We start from the raw sequence: 23,323 nt of genomic DNA, 5'->3' as shown, positions 1-23,323 counted from the left end.
TTTTTGGCTCTAACTCTATAAAAAATGAGCAACTGACAAACAACTAATCTCAAAAATATACAAGCAACTCCTACAGCTCAACTCCAGAAAAATAAATGACCCAATCAAAAAATGGGCCAAAGAACTAAATAGACATTTCTCCAAAGAAGACATACAGATGGCTAACAAACACATGAAAAGATGCTCAACATCACTCATTCTCAGAGAAATGCAAATCAAAACCACTATGAGGTACCATTTCACGCCAGTCAGAATGGCTGCGATCCAAAGTCTACAAGCAATAAATGCTGGAGAGGGTGTGGAGAAAAGGGAACCCTCTTACACTGTTGGTGGGAATGCAAACTAGTACAGCCACTATGGAGAACAGTGTGGAGATTCCTTAAAAAACTGGAAATAGAACTGCCTTATGATCCAGCAATCCCACTGCTGGGCATACACACGGAGGAAACCAGAAGGGAAAGAGACACGTGTACCTCAATGTTCATCGCAGCACTGTTGATAATAGCCAGGACATGGAAGCAACCTAGATGTCCATCAGCAGATGAATGGATAAGAAAGCCATGGTACATATACACAATGGAGTATTACTTAGCCATTAAAAAGAATACATTTGAATTAGTTCTAATGAGGTGGATGAAACTGGAACCTATTATACAGAGTGAAGTAAGCCAGAAAGAAAAACACCAATACAGTATACTAATGCAGATATATGGAATTTAGAAAGATGGTAACACTAACGCTGTGTATGAGACAGCAAAAGAGACACTGATGTATAGATCAGTCTTATGGACTCTGTGGGAGAGGGAGAGGGTGGGGAGATTTGGGAGAATGGCATTGAAACATGTATAATATCATGTATGAAATGAGTTGCCAGTCCAGGTTCAATGCATGATACTGGATGCTTGGGGCTGGTGCACTGGGACGACCCAGAGGGATGGTATGGGGAGGGAGGAGGGAGGAGGGTTCAGGATGGGGAACACAGGTATACCTGTGGCAAATTCATTTTGACATTTGGCAAAACTAATACAATATTGTAAAGTTTAAAAATAAAATAAAATTTAAAAAGAAAAAAAGAAAAATCCCATTGGTAATTTGACAGGGATTGTATCGAATCTGTAGATTGTTTGGGTAGTATAGTCATTTCACAATATTGTTTCTTCCAATCCAAGAACATGTTATATCCCTCCATCTGGTTTGCATCATCATTGATCTCTTTTGTCAGTACCTTGTAGTTTTATGAGTATAGGTCTTTTGTCTCCTTAGGTAGGTTTATTCCTAGGTATTTTATTCTTTTTGTTGCAATGGTAAATGGAATGTTTTTCTCAACTTCTATTTCTGATCTTTCATTGTTAATGTATAGGAATGCTCATTCTTACTTTTTAAAAGCAAAGACTAGGTATGGCAAAACCACTACAATACTGTAAAGTAAATAGCCTTCAATTAAAATAAATTAATTAAAAAAAAAGAAGTCTAGGGTTTCTGGCATCAGTAGAACTTATTTGTAAAAGAGTGCAAATACACAAAATAGTCTGTATTAAAATACAAACTGACAGCAACCTAATAGTCAAATTTTCTTTTCATGCAAGGGTGAGGAAATTCAAAGAAGTGGAGCAAGGGAAAACATGACACAAATAACAGAAAATTCTGCATTGTTTTTTATTTCCAAGCAGATGTTCCAGGATTCTGTTACCTGAATTAATGCTACAGCATTAAAATGATATAAATGCCAATAAATAATCATTATCAATTCCAAATATATAAATTACCTTTCTAAACACTTTCCTATGATACCTCTACATTTTATTGATATGATCTTGTTTATATATTTTAGTTAATAAGGAAAAACTACTATTGTCTCTACTTAGTAGATGTTCCCTAAGATCAGAGGAATAAAATTAATATTGCAGTGTAATGGAGTAATTTTAATTCACTAAGTCACTGCTGCTGCTGCTGCTGCCAAGTCGCTTCAGTCGTGTCCGACTCTGTGTGACCCCATGGACGGCAGCCCACCAGGCTTCCCCGTCCCTGGGATTCTCCAGGCAAGAATAATGGAGTGGGCTGCCATTTCTTTCTCCAGTGCATGAAAGTGAAAAGTGAAAGTGAAGTCGTTCAGTCGCGTCCGACTCTTAGCGACCCCATGGACTGCAGCCTACCAGGCTCCTCCATCCATGGGATTTTCCAGGCAAGAGTACTGGAGTGGGGTGCCATTGCTTTCTCCACACTAAGTCACTAGTAGAATTTAATCCCAGTTTTAATATCTAATTGAGTACTCTGCTAAGGAAAAGATAATGTATTTAATTTGTTCAGGGTTTCAGGGAAAAAGCTAAAATGAAAACATGTTGCATTATATTGTTGATTTTCATCATCATCAATACACTCATTTTAAGTGCACACATGTCATCAGTGTTTTCCTAGGAGGTAAATGAAGTCAGTGAAACTGATACACTCCCCTTAATTATCTGCAATGCTCTAAAAGAAAACACATAGATACTGATGCTAACAAGTTAATTACAGTTACTATTAATAAATTACCTCTTCTAAGGCATTCCACAGTTCCTCATCCATATGCTCGTTAAACGGATCCAGATTTTTCCTCATTGTTCCAGTGAATAAAACAGGTTCCTAAATAGTCCAAAATAGTGAATGTTATTATTGTAACCTCTTTTTTCATTTTATTCCAATGTGTACAGAATATCAAAATTAAAATACAAAACATCTAAATTCATTAATTATTAATAATAAAGTTGCAAGTATATGTTTACAAAACAGTATTTCTAAAATAATTTTCTATTGTACAAAGTGTTCTACAAAATATCTTCCGGACTATTGAACACTAACAGAAGAAAGTGTTGACGTTTTTTCATCTTAAGAAAAAAAATGAAAACAAAGAAATATTTGATTTTTTATTTTTTTATTTTTATTTATTTTTTTTTTTTCCGATACCGATGCACACTGCAGCTATGCACACTATAGCACCAAGTCTATACCATCCTTTCCTAAAGTCTGAAATACTAATGAAACGGGAGACAGTTCTAAAAGATACCTGTTCAGCCTTGAAACAAAATGAACCACTATCAAGAAAGTTATTTCCTTTTCCCATTGCTCATGCCATTTGATAGCATTATAGGAAAAAAGAGTCTGGTCCTTAGAGGTCTTTTAAAAAATAATTAATTATTTTCATGGCTTCAATGAAGTTGCTTTTATTTATTTTTAAACAAAGAGAATAGGTTCAGAGGCCCAGCAGGTAATGGAATCTAACTTGACTCTGATAACTTGGCCTTTAGATAACTCTAATGACTCTAATAACTTAGTTTTCCTTCCCTCACATTTATTTTTATATTTATCTTCCCTTTTGGCAAGTGCTTGTTTTCCTTTTGCAAAAGATGTATAAAGTATTCCTTTTGAAAGATTCTTTATGTAAAAATGTGATTGAAATTAAAGAAAAAAGTTCTAGAGGTAGGGAAATGGAAAACATACTAAAGGCATTTGGTGAGTGACATTGCAAAGTATATTTAAGACAACAGTTTGTGTGTGTATCTGTGTTTGGTGATGTTTGAATGGATGATTTTGTATTTGTTTTTTTTTTTTTTTTTTGGAAGACTAAGCCACAGATTGAAGCAAGCACAAGTGTAATGAAAAAGTATCCAAATAGCAAAAGGCATTCAGGCAACAAGCTATGACTACTTGTGGGAGCAATACTCAGTATTGCTCAGCAAAAGGACCCACTTAGTTCTTTGGAGTCAGTTGTGCCAGGATTTTGTGATACTTCATTTCCTGAAGTATAGGGTTGCTGAGATGATGAGAGCTGTAACACAGGCTTTGTAATCTCTTGAGGAAAAGAAGAAAACAGTTCATGAATAGGTGACAATTAACATTGTGTTTCTACCCATACCAGATTCATAGAGATGCTTTCTAATCACTTCATTTTGATTCAAGAAGTGCCCAAGTTAATTGATTTTTTTTTTTTTTCCAGATATACACATGCTCCCCATCCTGAACCCTCCTCCCTCCCAACCTCCCCATACCATCCCCCTGGGCCTTCCCAGCGCACCAGCCCCAAGCATCCAGCATCGTGCACTGAACCTGGACTGGCATCTCGTTTCATACATGATATTTCACATGTTTCAATGCCATTCTCCCAAATCTTCCCACCCTCTCCCACAGAGTCCATAAGACTGTTCTATACATCAGTGTCTCTTTTGCTGTCTCGTATACAGGGTTATCGTTACCATCTTTCTAAATTCCATATATATGCATTAGTATACTGTATTTATGTTTTTCCTTCTGGCTTACTTCACTCTGTATAATAGGCTCCAGTTTCATCCACCTCATTAGAACTGATTCAAATGTATTCTTTTTAATGGCTGAATAATACTCCATTGTGTATATGTACCACAGCTTTCTTATCCATTCATCTGCTGATGGGCATCTAGGTTGCTTCCATGTCCTGGCTATTATAAACAGTGCTGCGATGAACATTGGGGTACACGTGTCTCTTTCCCTTCTGGTTTCCTCAGTGTGTATGCCCAGCAGTGGGATTGCTGGATCATAAGGCAGTTCTATTTCCAGTTTTTTAAGGAATCTCCACACTGTTCTCCATAGTGGCTGTACTAGTTTGCATTCCCACCAACAGTGTAAGAGGGTTCCCTTTTCTCCACACCCTCTCCAGCATTTATTATTTGTAGACTTTTGGATCGCAGCCATTCTGACTGGTGTGAAATGGTACCTCATAGTGGTTTTGATTTGCATTTCTCTGATAAAGAGTGATGTTGAGCATCTTTTCATGTGTTTGTTAGCCATCTGTATGTCTTCTTTGGAGAAATGTCTATTTAGATCTTTGGCCCATTTTTTGATTGGGTCATTTATTTTTCTGGAGTTGAGCTGTAGGAGTTGCTTGTATATTTTTGAGATTAGTTGTTTGTCGGTTGCTTCATATGCTATTATTTTCTCCCATTCTGAAGGCTGTCTTTTCACCTTGCTAATAGTTTCCTTTGATGTGCAGAAGCTTTTAAGTTTAATTAGGTCCCATTTGTTTATTTTTGCTTTTATTTCCAATATTCTGGGAGGTGGGTCATAGAGGATCCTGCTGTGATGTATGTCAGAGAGTGTTTTGCCTATGTTCTCCTCTAGGAGTTTTATAGTTTCTGGTCTTATGTTGAGATCTTTAATCCATTTTGAGTTTATTTTTGTGTATGGTGTTAGAAAGTGTTCTAGTTTCATTCTTTTACAAGTGGTTGACCAGATTTCCCAGCACCACTTGTTAAAGAGATTGTCTTTAATCCATTGTATATTCTTGCCTCCTTTGTCAAAGATAAGGTGTCCATATGTGCGTGGATTTATCTCTGGGCTTTCTATTTTGTTCCATTGATCTATATTTCTGTCTTTGTGCCAGTACCATACTGTCTTGATAACTGTGGCTTTGTAGTAGAGCCTGAAGTCAGGTAGGTTGATTCCTCCAGTTCCATTTTTCTTTCTCAAGATCGCTTTGGCTATTCGAGGTTTTTTGTATTTCCATACAAATTGTGAAATTATTTGTTCTAGCTCTGTGAAGAATACTGTTGGTAGCTTGATAGGGATTGGATTGAATCTATAAATTGCTTTGGGTAGTATACTCATTTTCACTATATTGATTCTTCCAATCCATGAACATGGTATATTTCTCCATCTATTAGTGTCCTCTTTGATTTCTTTCACCAGTGTTTTATAGTTTTCTATATATAGGTCTTTAGTTTCTTTAGGTAGATATATTCCTAAGTATTTTATTCTTTTCGTTGCAATGGTGAATGGAATTGTTTCCTTAATTTCTCTTTCTGTTTTCTCATTATTAGTGTATAGGAATGCAAGGGATTTCTGTGTGTTGATTTTATATCCTGCAACTTTACTATAATCATTGATTAGTTCTAGTAATTTTCTGGTGGAGTCTTTAGGGTTTTCTATGTAGAGGATCATGTCATCTGCAAATACTGAGAGTTTTACTTCTTCTTTTCCAATTTGGATTCCTTTTACTTCTTTTTCTGCTCTGATTGCTGTAGCCAAAACTTCCAAAACTATGTTGAATAGTAATGGTGAAAGTGGGCACCCTTGTCTTGTTCCTGACTTTAGAGGAAATGCTTTCAATTTTTCACCATTGAGGATAATGTTTGCTGTGGGTTTGTCATATATAGCTTTTATTATGTTGAGGTATGTTCCTTCTATTCCTGCTTTCTGGAGAGTTTTTATCATAAATGGGTGTTGAATTTTGTCAAAGGCTTTCTCTGCATCTATTGAGATAATCATATGGTTTTTGTTTCTCAATTTGTTAATGTAGTGTATTACATTGATTGATTTGCGGATATTGAAGAATCCTTGCATCCCTGGGATAAAGCCCACTTGGTCATGGTGTATGATCTTTTTAATATGTTGTTGGATTCTGATTGCTAGAATTTTGTTTAGGATTTTTGCATCTATGTTCATCAGTGATATTGGCCTATAGTTTTCTTTTTTTGTGGCATCTTTGTCAGGTTTTGGTATTAGGGTGATGGTGGCCTCATAGAATGAGTTTGGAAGTTTACCTTCCTCTGCAATTTTCTGGAAGAGTTTGAGCAGGATAGGTGTTAGCTCTTCTCTAAATTTTGGTAGAATTCAGCCGTGAAGCCGTCTGGACCTGGGCTTTTGTTTGCTGGAAGATTTTTGATTACAGTTTCAATTTCCATGCTTGTGATGGGTCTGTTAAGGTTTTCTATTTCTTCCTGGTCGAGTTTTGGAAAGTTGTACTTTCTAAGAATTTGTCCATTTCTTCCTCGTTGTCCATTTTATTGGCATATAATTGTTGATAATAGTCTCTTATGATCCTTTGTATTTCTATGTTGTCTGTTGTGATCTCTCCACTGTCATTTCTAATTTTATTGATTTGATTTTTCTCCCTTTGTTTCTTGATGAGTCTGGCTAATGGTTTGTCAATTTTATTTATCCTTTCAAAGAACCAGCTTTTGGCTTTGTTGATTTTTGCTATGGTCTCTTTTGTTTCTTTTGCATTTATTTCTGCTCTAATTTTTAAGATTTCTTTCCTTCTACTAACCCTGGGGTTCTTCATTTCTTCCTTTTCTAGTTGCTTTAGGTGTAGAGTTAGGTTATTTATTTGACTTTTTTCTTGTTTCTTGAGGTGTGCCTGTATTGCTATGAACTTTCCCCTTAGGACTGCTTTTACTGTGTCCCACAGGTTTTTGGTTGTTGTGTTTTCATTTTCATTCGTTTCTATACAAATTTTGATTTCTTTTTTGATTTCTTCTGTGATTTGTTGGTTATTCAGCAGCGTGTTGTTCAGCCTCCATATGTTGGAATTTTTAATAGTTTTTCTCCTGTAATTGAGATCTAATCTTACTGCATTGTGGTCAGAAAAGATGCTTGGAATGATTTCTATTTTTTTGAATTTACCAAGGCTAGCTTTATGGCCCAGGATGTGATCTATCCTGGAGAAGGTTCCATGTGCGCTTGAGAAAAAGGTGAAATTCATTGTTTTGGGATGAAATGTCCTATAGATATCAATTAGGTCTAACTGGTCTATTGTATCGTTTAAAGTTTGTGTTTCCTTGTTAATTTTCTGTTTAGTTGATCTATCCATAGGTGTGAGTGGGGTATTAAAGTCTCCCACTATTATTGTGTTATTGTTAATTTCTCCTTTCATACTTGTTAGCATTTGTCTTACATACTGCGGTGCTCCCGTGTTGGGTGCATATATATTTATAATTGTTATATCTTCTTCTTGGATTGATCCTTTGATCATTATGTAGTGACCTTCTTTGTCTCTTTTCACAGCCTTTGTTTTAAAGTCTGTTTTATCTGATATGAGTATTGCTACTCCTGCTTTCTTTTGGTCCCTATTTGCATGGAAAATCTTTTTCCAGCCCTTCACTTTCAGTCTGTATGTGTCCCCTGTTTTGAGGTGGGTCTCCTGTAGACAACATATGTAGGGGTCTTGTTTTTGTATCCATTCAGCCAGTCTTTGTCTTTTGGTTGGGGCATTCAACCCATTTACGTTTAAGGTAATTACTGATAAGTATGATCCCGTTGCCATTTACTTTATTGTTTGGGGTTCGAATTTATACACCATTTTTGTGTTTCCTGTCTAGAGAATATCCTTTAGTATTTGTTGTAGAGCTGGTTTGGTGGTGCAGAATTCTCTCAGCTTTTGCTTGTCTGAAAAGCTTTTGATTTCTCCTTCATACTTGAATGAAATCCTTGCTGGGTACAATAATCTGGGCTGTAGGTTATTTTCTTTCATCATTTTAAGTATGTCTTGCCATTCCCTCCTGGCTTGAAGAGTTTCTATTGAAAGATCAGCTGTTATCCTTATGGGAATTCCCTTGTGTGTTATTTGTTGTTTTTCCCTTGCTGCTTTTAATATTTGTTCTTTGTGTTTGATCTTCGTTAATTTGAGTAATATGTGTCTTGGGGTGTTTCGCCTTGGGTTTATCCTGTTTGGGATTCTCTGGGTTTCTTGGACTTGGGTGATTATTTCCTTCCCCAGTTTAGGGAAGTTTTCAACTATTATCTCCTCAAGTATTTTCTCATGATCTTTCTTTTTGTCTTCTTCTTCTGGAACCCCTATGATTCGAATGTTGTAGTGTTTAATATTGTCCTGGAGGTCTCTGAGATTGTCCTCATTTCTTTTAATTCGTTTTTCTTTTATTCTCTCTGATTCATTTATTTCTACCAATCTATCTTCTAGTTCACTAATCCTATCTTCTGCCTCTGTTATTCTACTATTTGTTGCCTCCAGAGTGTTTTTAATTTCATTTATTGCATTATTCATTGTATATTGACTCTTTTTTATTTCTTCTAGGTCCTTGTTAAACCTTTCTTGCATCTTCTCAATCCTTGTCTCCAAGCTATTTATCTGTGATTCCATTTTAATTTCAAGATTTTGGATCAATTTCACTATCATTATTCGGAATTCTTTATCAGGTAGATTCCCTATCTCTTCCTCTTTTGTTTGGTTTGGTGGGCATTTATCCTGTTCCTTTATCTGCTGGCTATTCCTCTGTCTCTTCATCTTGTTTAAATTGCTGAGTTTGGGGTGTCCTTTCTGTATTCTGGCAGTTTGTGGAGTTCTCTTTATTGTGGCTATTCCTCGCTGTGTGTGGGTTTGTACAGGTGGCTTGTCAAGGTTTCCTGGTTAGGGAAGCTTGTGTCAGTGTTCTGATGGGTGGAACTGTATTTCTTCTCTTTGTTCAGTCGCGCTGTGGGGAGGGAGGGAGGGATGCTGCAAGCAAATAACACTGGCGTGCGCTCGTAGTGCCTCAGCCACACTGGTTCTGCCCCCGCTCACTGCGCGTGTAGCCTCCCTGCCCACACTGCTCGGGCTCTAGGTTGTTCCGCCGGGAACAATCCGAGGCTGGCCCTGGGTTGTATGTACCTCCCAGGTCCAAGCCGCTCAGGTTCAGGCACTCGGGTAGTCCTCAGAGGCGCAGACTCAGTTGGGCCCTGAGTGTTGTGCTCTTCCCAGGTCCGAGCAGCTCAAGTGATGAGGTGTTTGGCGAGCGCCAATGCTGCGACTTATCGCCTCCCCGCCACTCGGTTATCTGGGCGCAAAACCGGCGCACCTTCTTAGGCAGATGTTAACCGTCCAGACCCCCAAGAAGTTTTAGTTAGCAAAGAAGCCTGCTTACAGTTTTATAGATAATGTCTCTCTGGGGCTGCGATTGCCCCCTTCCGGCTCTGGCTGCCTGTCACCGGAGGGGGAAGGTCTGCAGCCGGCTATCTCTGTTCAATTCTTTGTTCCGTGCGCGGGCCTGGCAGTCTTAGGTTGGGGCTGGCTTTTCGCGTGGTAGATATCCCACAGTCTGGTTTGTTAGCCCAAATTATTTCGCTCAGATAGTGCTTAGGGTATTCAGGCCAGATTCTTACTCTAAGCGATGCAGCCCGCGCTGCGCCTCCCTGCCCAGCCCCCGCTTGTTAATGGCGCCTACAGGCATCTGCGCTGCTTCTCTGCTGGGGGAGTTACCGTAGGACTCGCAATCTTCGAGATTAATTGTTTATTTATTTTTTCTTCCTGTTATGTTGCCCTCTGTGCTTCCAAAGCTCGGCACAGATTCGGCAGTGAGAAGGTTTCCTGGTGTTTGGAAACTTCTCTCTTTTTAAGACTCCCTTCCCGGGACGGAGCTCCGTCCCTCCCTCTTTTGTCTCTTTTTTTGTCTTTTATAATTTTTCCTACCTCCTTTCGAAGAGTTGGATTGCTTTTCTGGGTGCCTGATGTCCTCTGCCGGCATTCAGAAGTTGTTTTGTGGAATTTACTCGACGTTTAAATGCTCTTTTGATGAATTTGTGGGGGAGAAAGTGTTCTCCCTGTCCTACTCCTCCGCCATCTTGGCTCCTCTCGTTAATTGATCAATATTTGATTTTTTAAAAAAAATTCCATCTCAGTAATAAATATCTGCTTAAACACACACACAAACTGAGGAAATAATTACATAAGAAACTTAACATCAAGATCTACATAAATTAACTGTCAATCCTGGTGTGACGGGGAAATACCAAGAGTATGATTAGTAGAAGTTTGTGCCTCAAAGTAAACTACTAATATTTACACATTGGCACTGAAGAATAAACTAAGGTATTTTCCCCATTGGTCAGACTTCTTCTAGGACCTGGAATCTCTCCATATGTGTGAAATGAATATCCCCACACATTCAAGGGGAACGTCAGCTCCTGGAGCCTGAAGCTTCTCTGTCTATGAAGAGATCTCCTCTGATTCTGCACCAGGTGATCCCCACGTTCTCTCACCTGTACGTCAGTATCACCTGCCTCACAGGATCTCATTATTAATGGAAAGTCCAGGAGGACCTGAAACCCACTGTGACGTGAGCCATAATGAAACTATTTAACTAGCGTTTCCTGTTTTACTTCTGGAGAAATCACAAGAAAATTACCGGAAATATATGCCTCCTTCTGAGTTTCAAGAAAAAATCTTCTACATAAGCTAATGTAGGCCATTTAAATTTTCTTCTAGAAGATTCTAGTAAGCCATGTCACAAGAATATGAGCAGCAGTGAAGAGGCCAATTGGCTCCTTTCAGTGAAGAGGGCAAAACAAGGGGATGCACACGTGTGGGAACAAGAGGAGACCTGACTCTTCCACAAATGCCCAGAACTGCTCAGAATCACCATGTTCAAATCCTGCACAGACTTGGGGCTGGACTTTCCTCATCACTTCACAAAAGCCTGAGAAGAAAGATGAAGACAGACATTTCTCTTCCCTAATCATGAGAAAGAATGATACTCAGGAAGCCTTCCAAACCTTCCTTCAATATCGTCTCAGTTTTAAGTCTGGTCAGAGAGAAATGGATGCAGAAGACTCAGGGTCTGCCACCAAAACAGATGTATCCCTGAACAAAATCCACAATTAAAAAGACATTATAAAGGGAGATTTATTCACACAAAGTTGATTAAGTGGCCAATATGCCTCCAAAGCACTGAAAGTCACTTGTCATAGGATATTTCAAAATGAGTACTGAACTGAACCGAAAAATCCCAAGACCAATTTAAGGTCTCCCTTAAAACTCTTGAATTTAGAATCAAAGACTAAACAACCATCTAAACAATGGTAAGTGTTTCTTTTCAGGGGAATAACCATCATTCTACTTCAGATTTTTATAAAAACGTGTTACTCTTTGTAATTATAAACACTAAGATTCCCACATGCAGGCAATTTCTCATCCTTCAGCTGTCTCCATGAGTTTTACATAAAAGACGTGGCCAGGCAAGGAGGGGAGGCTGGTCCCCAAAATTCCTCCTCCTTCTCTTCTCCATCTTCCCTCCATTTTCCAGATCCGTTCAAGTAAGCAGGCTACTTCCTGAATATAATCTCAATCAGTGTTCTTTCTGGGGGACATATTTAACCATTTCAGATCCTGAGCACAAAGAACACACATACTTAGGCTTCCTGTTATGTTTAAGTAAATTATGTAAGAAGAAATTTCATTTTTGCTTATTTCTGAAATTTTGAACAGAAATTTAGGATAACCTTCTTAAGAAGTATTCATCTTTGAAAGTTCCCCCAAGGACTGACAGTCTATATCTCCACTCTCCTGTCTCTGGTTCCTACCCAGGTCCTTGCTGTTATCACATCTCCCTCAGTTCTGAGAGAGAGAGGGAGAGATCGAAGTTCAGCGCTTCCAGGATCACAGGGAGCAGGGATTCAGGGAAGATGATGTGGGCCTGGCTCACCTAAGTGGGTCAACTCAAAGAAACAGCACTGGGCTCCCCCTCTGCAGTGTCTGCTCTCAGCTTCCTCGGTTCCCTAAATCAAGGTATTGAAACACAAGTATCATTGCTTCCTACTTGAGAGAGACATAAGTTTTCCATACTTAGACAAGTAACTTCAAATAATCACATTAACAGATTTTCTCCACCTCTGAGCCAGCAAGGCATTGTAAAGACAAAGGGCTCTTGGCTGGGGAGGGATAAAATTTTGATTATTTTCTCCTCTCACTTATTAGACCATGACATATAAGTGAATAACACATTTCTTAACTGATACTGTCCAAATGAGGGACAGGGAGTAGGAGTAGTATCTTATGGCTTTGCTCCATGATTATTCACTCTTGTTATAGTTTGGGCAATTCTTTTGAGTCGCTTGGTAGAAAAAAATGGGGAAAATATCTCATGAGTACAACATTGCCAAAGAATTTATGCTTTCAAATTGTGGTGTTGGAGAAGACTCTTGAGAGTCCCTTGGACAGCAAGGACATCAAACCAGTCAATCTTAAAGAAAATCAACCCTGAATATTCACTGGAAAGACTGATGCTGAAGCTGAAGCTCCAATATTTTGGTCACCTGATGGGAAGAGCTGACTCATTGGAAAAGACCCTGATGCTAGGAAAGATTGAGGACAGGAGGAGAAGGGGGGTGATAGAGGATGGGATAGTTGAATGGCATCATTGACTCAATAGACATGAGTTTGAGCAGGCTCCAGGAAATAGTGAAGGACAAAGAAGCTTGGTTTGCTGCAGTTCATGGGGTCACAGAGTCAGACATGACTTAGCAACTGAACAACAATATTTATTGAAAAAAAAATTTGGAATCAGACAGTTTTAAGTTCTGATTCTATTATTCATTAGTTATTAGACCCAGGGTAAGTTATTAACCTTCCCAAGACTCAGTTCACTTATTGGAAACTGGGGTTAGCCTTGTGGGGTTGCCCTGAGAATCTGGAACAACAGTGAAGTTCCTCATATGATGCTAACATGGACCAGGAGCCCAGCACAACAGAGGACAATGAAAAGCAGTGTCTGTTAAACTGCAGATGTATTCAATGGATCATGACATCAATTTAGTGCCTGTGACCATCATTTTGTCTTTTATATGAATTAGAATAGAACTGGTAGTACAGAAGATATCAGAGCACAGAGCAAGAGCAGTATTGTTTTGTGAAATTTTTGTGCGTGTGTGCATGTGTGTGTGTGGTGTGCATGCACACATGAAATGATGATATGAAGCAGTTTCATGGACCACAGTCAACGGCCAGTTGAAGTCACAAGCTGAGCAATTCACTGCTCAGATCTGGAGTTGGGAATCTCTTTAATTTGAATCCTGTTAAAATATTTTAGAAATTAATATTTGTATGATTTGCAAATATTTTCTTCTATTTCATAGGTTGTCTTTTCAGTATTTTTTTAACGGTTTCCTTTGTGATACAAAACTTTTATGTTTAATTAGGTCCCATTTGTTTATTTTTGCTTTTGTTTCCATTATTTTAGGGGACAGAGCCAAGAAAATATTGCTGTGATTTATGTCAGCAATTATTCTGCCTAAGTTTTCTTCTAGGATCTTGTATGACAAAGTATTTTGTCTTACAGGTCTTCAGGTCATTAATTCATCTTGACTTTATTTTTGTATATGGCATTAGAGAACGTTCAAATTTCATTCTTTTACATGTAGCTGTGCAGATTTCAAATCCCAAAGAAAGGCAATGACAAAGAATGCTCAAACTACTGCACAATTGCACTCATCTCACACACTGGCAAAGTAATGCTCAAAATTCTTCAAGCCAGGCTTCAACAGTACATGAAGCATGAAGTTCCAGATGTTCAAATTGGATTTACAAAAGGAAGACGAACAAGAAATCAAATTGCCAACATCCATTGGATCATTGAAAAAGCAGGAGAGTTCCAGAAAAATGTCTGTTTCTGCTTTATTGACTATGCCAAAGCCTTTGACTGTGTGGATCACCACAATCTGTGGAAAATTCTGAAAGAGACAGGAATACCAGACCACCTTACCTGCCTCTTGAGGAATCTGTATGCAGGTCAGGAAGCAACAGTTAGAACTGGACATGGAACAACAGACTGGTTCAAAATTGGGAAAGGAGTATGTCAAGGCTATATATTGTCACCCTGCTTATTTAACTTATATTCAGAGTACATTATGAGAAACGCTGGGCTGGAAGAAGTACAAGCTGGAATCAAGATTGCCGGGAGAAATATCAATAACCTCAGACATGCAGATGACACCACACTTATGGCAGAAAGCGAAGAACAGAAGAGCCTCTTGATGAAAGTGAAACAGGAGAGTGAAAAAGTTGGCTTAAAGCTCAACATTCAGAAAACAAAGATCATGGCATCTGGTTCTACCACTTCATGGGAAATAGATGGGGAAACAGTGGAAACAGTGGCAGATTTAATATTTTTGGGCTCCAAAATCACTGCAGATAGTGATTGCAGCCATGAAATTAAAAGACACTTGCTCCTTGGAAGAAAAGTTATGACCAACCTAGACAGCATATTAAAAAGCAGAGCCATTACTTTGCCAACAAAGGTCCATCTAGTCAAAGCTATAGTTTTTCCAGGAGTCATGTATGGATATGAGAGTTGGACTATAAAGAAAACTGAGTGCCGAAGAATTGATGCTTTTGAACTGTGGTGTTGGAGAAGACTCTCGAGAGTCCCTTGGACAGCAAGGAGATCCAACCAGACCATCCTAAAGGAAATTAGTTCTGAATATTCATTGGAAGGACTGATGCTGAAGCTCCAATAATTTGACCACCTGATGTGAAGAACTGACTCATTTGCAAAGACCCTGATGCTGGGAAAGATTGAAGGCGGGAGGAGAAGGGGACGACAGAGGACAAGATGCTTGGACTGCATCACCAACTCAATGGACATGAGTTTGAGTAAACTATAGGAATTGGTTATAGACAGGGAAGACTGGCGTGCTACAGTTCATAGGGTCACAAAGAGTCAAACATGACTGAGCTACTGAACTGAACTGAACTCTGCAGATTTCTCCACACTATTTATTGAAGAGACTGTCTTTTCTTCATTACATATTCTTACCTCTTTTGTCTTAGATTAATTGACCATAAGTGTGTGGGTTTATTTCTGGGTTTTCTATCCTGTCCCATTAATCTATGTGTCTGGTTTCTGTGACAGTAACATACTTTTTCCATTACTGTAACTTTGCAATATAGCCTGAAGTCAGGGACTGTGATTCCTCCAGATTCATTCTTCTCTCTCAATATTGTTTTGGCTGTTAGGAGTATTTTATGTTTCCATACAAATTAAAAAAAAAATATTCTAGTTTTTTGAAAAATGCCAATGGTAATTTGATAGAGATTGCACTGAATCTGTAAATTGTCTTGGATACTATGGTTATTCTTAACAACATTGATTCTTTCAGTCCAAGAACACAGAATATCTTTTATTTTGTTTGTATCATCTTCAATTACATTCATCACTGTCTTACAGGTTTTGGACTAAATGTCTTTTGCCTCCTTAGGTATATTTATTCCTAGATTTTTTTTTTTCCCTTTGATGTGATGTCAATGGAATTGTTTCCTTTATTTCCCTTTCTGATACTTTGTTTCTAGTCTATATCAGATCAGATCAGATCAGATCAGTCGCTCAGTCGTGTCCAACTCTTTGCGACCCCATGAATCACAGCACGCCAGGCCTCCCTGTCCATCACCAACTCCCAGAGTTCACTCAGACTCACGTCCATCGAGTCAGTGATGCCATCCAGACATCTCATCCTCTGTCATCCCCTTCTCCTCCTGCCCCCAATCCCTCCCAGCATCAGACTCTTTTCCAATGAGTCAACTCTTCACATGAGGTGGCCAAAGTACTGGAGTTTCAGCTTTAGCATCATTCCTTCCAAAGAAATCCCAGGGCTGATCTCCTTCAGAATGGACTGGTTGGATCTCCTTGCAGTCCAAGGGACTCTCAAGAGTCTTCTCCAGCACCACAGTTCAAAAGCATCAATTCTTCTGCGCTCAGCCTTCTTCACAGTCCAATTCTCACATCCATACATGACCACAGGAAAAACCATAGCCTTGACTAGACGAACCTTTGTTGGCAAAGTAATGTCTCTGCTTTTGAATATGCTATCTAGGTTGGTCATAACTTTCCTTCCAAGGAGTAAGCGTCTTTTAATTTCATGGCTGCAGTCACCATCTGCAGTGATTTTGGAGCCCAGAAAAATAAAGTCTGACACTGTTTCCACTGTTTCCCCATCTATTTCCCATGAAGTGGTAGAACCAGATGCCGTGATCTTCGTTTTCTGAATGTTGAGCTTTAAGCCAACTTTTTCACTCTCCTCTTTCACTTTCATCAAGAGGCTTTTGAGTTCCTCTTCACTTTCTGCCATAAGGGTGGTGTCATCTGCATATCTGAGGTTATTGATATTTCTCCTGGCAATCTTGATTACAGCTTGTGTTTCTTCTAGTCCAGCGTTTCTCACAATGTACTCTGCATATAAGTTAAATAAACAGGATGACAATATACAGCCTTGATGAACTCCTTTTCCTATTTGGAACCAGTCTGTTGTTCCATGTCCAGTTCTAACTGTTGCTTCCTGACCTGCATACACATTTCTCAAGAGGCAGATCAGGTGGTCTGGCATTCCCCTCTCTTTCAGAATTTTCCACAGATTGTGGTGACCCACACAGTCAAAGGCTTTGGCATAGTCAATAAAGTAGAAATAGATGTTTTTCTGAAACTCTCTTGCTTTTTCTATGATCCAGTGATGTTGGCTTGCAGCCAAAGAGGAGAGTGAAAGTGAAAGTGAAGGCACTCAGTCGTGTCCGACTCTTTGGGACCCCATGGACTGTAGCCTACCAGGCTCCTCTGTCCATGGGATTATCCAGGCAATAATACTGGAGAGTGGTGAAGGATAAATTAAAAATCTATGCTTAATAAATACACATTACTATTTTGCTATACAATCGAAACCCTGAAAAAACAATCGAGCACACACAAAATCTGACTCCTGGCTCTGCCCTTTACTTGATAAGTGGGACAAGCTCCCATTGCCTCAGTTTTTAAATGTGTCAGGTAAAGATAACAACAGAAATGTGAGGGTTAGCAGGAAATGGTTAGATAAGGGGCTGCTGCTGCTGCTAATTCGCTTCAGTCATGTCCGACTCTGTGCGACCCCATAGACGGCAGCCCACCAGGAGCTCCCATCCCTGGGATTCTCCAGGCAAGAACACTGGAGTGGGCTGCCATTTCCTTCTCCAAGGCATGAAAGTGAAAAGTGAAAGCGAAGTTGCTCAGTCGTGTCTGACTCTTAGAGAACTCATGGACTGCAGGCTACCTGCAGTAGGACGGACTGCTCCTCCATCCATGTGATTTTCCAGGCAAGAGTACTGGAGTGGGACGCCATTGCCTTCTCTGCAGATAAGGGGCTAAAATGTGTTAATGATTTCACAAATGTTAGGAATTATTATCAGTACTCGTGTAACTTGTCAGGGGCTGTAACAAGCATGAGAAGAGCGGAAACAAGAGATACAGGCCCTGTCCTAAAGGAGAGGAAGAAAATAGCCAAGAGTGTGGGGAGGGCTGAGAAAAAAGGCCAGAGGTCTTGGTGGAAGACTGGTAAGTAAGTGTACAAGGTCGTGGTCAGGAAAGAAGTTGCTGGGAGAGTAACATGAAATCAAAGTACAATAAAGTAGTACTCTTCTTGCTTTTGGTGGAAACGTTAGATACATGTCTCTGTTACACTTTTCCCCAAATTCCTATTGTGTTTTTTCTATTTTTGTTTCTTTGCTCTACTATTTATATTTATATGAACAATTTAGTTTATATTGTAAACAATATATGTAAAGAAAATCACCAAGGACCATGAACACATAAGCAGAAATTAAAGAGTAAAGTCATTCCAGAAGGTGTTACTCTTTCTATTAAGCAGAAATAAGATCCAAATGTCAGTTACCCAGTCATTAAGAATAATAACAGTTCCTGATGACTGAGCATTTTTTTGTTGTTGTTCATAAGGCACAAACCTTATCTCACCCAGTTGTGTGTGGTAAGTCTCTTCAGTCATGTCAGACTCTTTGTGATCCCATGGACTGTGGCTCACCACACTCCTCTGTCCCTGGGATTCTCCAGGCAAGAATACTGGAGTGAGTTGCCATGCCCTCCTCCAGTGGATCTTCCTGACCCAGGAATTGAACCTGCATCTCTTATGTCTCCTGCATTGGCAGGAAGGTCTTTTACCACTAGCACCACTTGGGAAGCCCAGTTATACCTTCACAACAAATCTGTGTAGCAATGATTCCCAGACCTGGTTTAAGAATGAGGACACTGAAGTCTGGAAGCTGAGTGATGTCATCAATGCCCCACAGTCCTTTGAGGCAGAGCAGGAATAAAATTGTTGGGTCACATTGACACTCGGTCTACACAAACATTCTATCCCTGGCTGTCTCTGGAATGATTTCCTGGAAACCTTTGCACATTGCAAGTTCTCTAAAGATACTCCCTCTTTTATCAACCAATATTGTACCTTGGAGACAAAAACATATAGAAAGGAATCTACATGTATACAAAGCTTAGCACTATTTTGTAAGGATGTTCTCTGGAGTGCGTACATTGAACATGCTCAAAGGAAGGGTGGAAATCAACAGAACAGAACAGAACCAAACCATGTTGATGCAAAGGTACGTTTAGTCTTTGCTCAGATGTGCTTCCAAACATTATTGGCAGAGCCAAGGATCTTCTAACATTATTTCTTTATTTATAGAGTTATTTTATGTACACAGGCATACAACTTTTTCTTATTAAGAAGCTTTAAAAATAATGCAGGACATGTTTCTAAAGCCTAGCATCCAAGGTTATGAAAGGATTTTACAGACATGCCCTTTATTTCTGTTAACTAATCTTATTTCAGAGATGAGTATGATCAAAACATAAAACCTGGGAATCTAAACTCATTTATTTTCTACTGTAACCACAAGTCATAAATTAAATAACCAGAGGGAATCTTTAAATATAGAAACTGAATGTGCTAAAAAGTTTGTCCCATTTTTCCTGAAAGGGATATCTTTGGGAAAAAAATTTAATTGTAGTAAAATACACGTGAAATTTACTAGCTTAACCATTTGTAAGCACACAGTTCAGTGGTATTAAATACATTCACATTATTGTACATCTTTACCTTCTAGCCACAGAACTTCTTTCATCTTGCAGAACTGAAACTCTACCCACTAAACAACAACTCCCCACTCCCAGCAACTCCTGGCACCCACCATTCTACTTCCTGTCTCCATGTGTTTACTACTCTACGTAGCTCATATTAATAGAATTGAGAGAGTCAGTTCCTAGGCAGGTTGATAGGGAGTCTAGGGGTCCCCAAGGAGAGAGGGGTCTGGAATTCTCAAGGAGGAAGAAAGGACAAACTTCTTTTCTTTCTCCACATTCCTTAGGATTATATAACAATAATGTATCCTGCCTAAGGACAGTCTTTGGATTCAACCTTCTGTTATCTTAAAATGTTAATTATGGGAGTAGACCTGGTCTTTACAAGGATGTACTTGCCTGAGGACAGTGTTATCTTAAAATGTAAATTATGGGAGTAGGTCTGATGAGGTCTTTACAACCTCCAGACATTCTTTGGATTATATAACCTCATTGCTTGTGCTAGCAAGCGGGTACTCTTTCTGCCCCCTTCTGATGCCTATGTCAGAAGCTTTCTTTAACTCCTTTATACTTTAATAAAACTTTATTACACAAAAGCTCTGAGCGATCAAGCCTCATCTCTGGCCCCGGATTGAATTTTTCTCCTCCGGGGGCCAAGAATCCCGGTGTATTCGCGTGATTCAACAACAACCTTTCAGAATCATACAGTATTTGTCCTTTTTGATTGGCTTATTTTACTTAGCTTAATTTCCTCAAGGTTCATCTGTGCTGTAGCAGGAGTCAGAACTTCCTTCCTTTCTAAGTCTGAATAATACTCCACTGTATACATATACGCACTACATTTTGTTTATTGATTCATCTGTCAATGGTCCTTTAGGTGCCTCCACCTTTTTGCTACTGAGAATAATGCTGCTATGAACATGCAAGTGCAGGTATCACTTCAAGATCTTTCTTTCAATTTTTTTGGGTTTATACTTTAAAGTAGAATTGGTAGATCATATAATAATTCTATCTTTAACTTTTTTGAGAAATGCCTACTTGTTTTCCACAGTGGCTGTACTATCTTACATTCCTACCAGCAACGAACAAGGATTCTAACTTCTCTACATCCTTGCCAATACTGCCAACCCATCTTCTTTCTTTCTCTCTTTCATTTTTCTTTTTGATAGTAGATGTCTTAAAGGGTATGAGGTGGCATTTCACTGTAGTCTGTAAAGCTGTATCTTGGTTTCAAAAGTATTTAGACATATACATTACCATATGTAAAATTAGATAGCCAGTGGAAATTTGCTGTATGAGCAGGGAGCTCAAATCCAGTGCTCTGTGATAACGTAGAGGGGTGGCATGAGGTGGGAGGTGGGAAGGACATTCAAGAGGGAGGGGGCATATGTATACCTATGGCTGATCCATGTTGATATATGGCAGTAACCAAAAGAATATTGTAAAGTAATTATCTTTCAATTAAAAACAAATTAATTAGTAAAACAAGAGTACTTAGAGTAATTCCAGGTATTTTAGAGGCCATGGGTATAGCAACAGCTGTACTCAGTTGTAAGATCCAAGCCCAAGTTCTCCTTCCCTTTGGGTGCCATGTTGAGATGCTTCCTAATACACAGGCATTTCAGGGCACATTAAACCCACATTCCAGAAAGCACAATTGCCTGGATCATTTTGTCTCATCTCCTCTCTGTTTTTCATCTCATGAGGGTATTTATCTGAGTTTCTTTTGATGGGCAGATGATTATCAAGTATATAAAATAAATTCGAATTCCTTTTTAAAAAATCAGTAAGTCTGTCAAAGGAGAGGGCAGGATGGAAGATGAGGATGCAGGATCTAGGTTGCCTTTGGCTATATACCTGAAGGATAGTAATGTCTTAGCAAATATTCAGCGAATGATGTTGAGTGAATGAACCACAAGGAATGACATGAGTGTCTACTGTGCATATGAATCGAGTCTCCAAAACACTCTCTGAAAGTTATACTTCTTTAAGACACAGAAGAAAAGAAAATAGAATCAGAGTCCAGGAAAAGACTGGCTAATGATAGATAGATGCTCCACTATCACGGCAGTCACATCTGGGTCTACGTGAAGCACTTCACACTTAGTGATCTATTTTGTCCTCACAACAGCTCAAGGGGTCGGTACTGTTAGTTATCTTGTAAGACAGAGAAAACTGAGGTACATAGAGACAGATTTCTCAGTCACCTGCTCTACCTCACTATTCTATACTGCCTTCCTGGTGAAAATTATTTACTAATGGATGAATTGTCAAAGTCGCCCCAAAGCATCTATATAACCTGTAATTCTCAAAGCTCAGCAGTTCCACAGAAAGTCCTCCAAGAAGATAATCACCTTTGAAAAGATGTCTTCATTTCCCACAGTGAAATTCCATCTATAAGACACTTAACAGTCATGTTTCCCTATAGGAACCGCTCCAGTGCTAAACAAACCATTTATCCTTTTGTTCTCAGAATTATGTGGTTATCAGTGGATAAAATTGTGGAAACTGAGGAAGACTGAGTCCAGAAATCTATCTCAGTAACTTATTAAGTCACATGCACACAAAACTAACGAATGGACAAAGAAACAAAACATGTGTCCTATGAAAATGTCTGTTGAAAATACCTGATGTTAAAACTGTGCTCTATTGGGAAAAAAAGGATCAACCCTTTGATGTAATTTGAAAAAAAAAAAAAGCAAATTAAAAGCAATTAAACTTAGATATGTTATAAAAAGAACAATGTGACAATGCTCTGATGTGCATACCTGAGGTGCAACTGACATTTTCTTCCTTAAATCATGAAGCCCAATGTTGTTTGTCCAGATCCCATCAATCCGAATGCCACCTTCGGTTTCTGACAATCTAAGAAGGGCAGCGATGAGGGAACTTTTTCCAGCTCCTGTTCTTCCCACAATGCCACACTATAAAGAGACCAAGGGGGATTAAGAATAACCAGGATACAACAAACCTAGGAGAAACCCTGATTGTTGAAGATGAATTTTCAAAGTTCTATTACATATAAAGAGTAGTCTGTAGTTTCTCAAGCATGGTCTTACTGACATTTTGGGTCAGATAATTCATTGTTGGGGGGTGAGGAGACTGTCATGTATATTGTAAGATGTTTAAAAGTACCCATGAACTCTACCCACTAGGTACCAGATTCAATCCCCAAATTGTGGCAATCAAAAATGGCAGATATTCACAAATGTCCCTGGTTGAGACCACCATCATCCCAAGCATATGGAATATAAACTAGAGCAATTTTTATGCCTTCTTAAGATTGTAGCTCAGCTGGTAAAGAATCTGCCCACAATGCCAGAAACCTGGGTTCGATCCCTGGATTGGAAGATCCTCTGGAGAAGGGAAATGCTACCCACTCGAGTATTCTGGCCTGGAGAATTCCATGGACTGTATAGTCCATGGGGTCTCAAAGAGTTGGACACAACTGACTTTCACTTCACTTCACTTCAAGATTTCATGCAGTTTTATTCAGATTTCCCTGAAGGGATGCTTAATATGCTGAAAATTGTTTTCTGTGATTATCACATAGTATCCATTATGTGGTATGTTAAAGGGGAGGACAGGTATGTGTGTGTGGTGTATGTGTATAAATGTGTATGGATGTATGTAACTAACATTCATAAATTAAGCAAGATGACTTAAAAAATCATCTGCTGGCTGTGAAAAACCTGCAGTCTCCTAAGTGGTGCATAAGAAGCCAGCTTTTAAATTAGCTTTATTCCTGCTGCTTAGGTAATTGGACCTTGGGAATCACATGGGTAGTTTTACAGAGATGTCAACAAGTTAGAAGTGATACACAAACAAGTACTCACTTTCTCAGGGATCTGTTATTTAAGAGGAATTATTCTTTGGTAGAAAAATGAAATCATTTCCTGATATTAAATATCTTAATTATATTCGATGTTGAAACA

General features: G+C 38.9%; 1 protein-coding gene across 1 annotated transcript in view; it reads right to left on the bottom strand.

Moving 5' to 3' along the window:
* The window catches only part of LOC101902555 (ATP-binding cassette sub-family C member 4), a 313,640-nt gene that overhangs the window by 31,825 nt on the left and 258,492 nt on the right, over positions 1-23,323 (bottom strand). The window contains 2 exon segments of the mRNA XM_059884434.1: positions 2,533-2,622; positions 22,157-22,312. Coding sequence (XP_059740417.1) covers positions 2,533-2,622; positions 22,157-22,312 — 246 coding nt within the window.

The sequence above is a fragment of the Bos taurus genome, unplaced genomic scaffold (genome assembly GCF_002263795.3).
Source record: "Bos taurus isolate L1 Dominette 01449 registration number 42190680 breed Hereford unplaced genomic scaffold, ARS-UCD2.0 Leftover_ScbfJmS_1899, whole genome shotgun sequence".
NCBI lineage: Eukaryota > Metazoa > Chordata > Mammalia > Artiodactyla > Bovidae > Bos > Bos taurus.
Note: the sequence above shows the minus strand (reverse complement) of the source record. Positions and strands in the feature narration are given on the sequence as shown.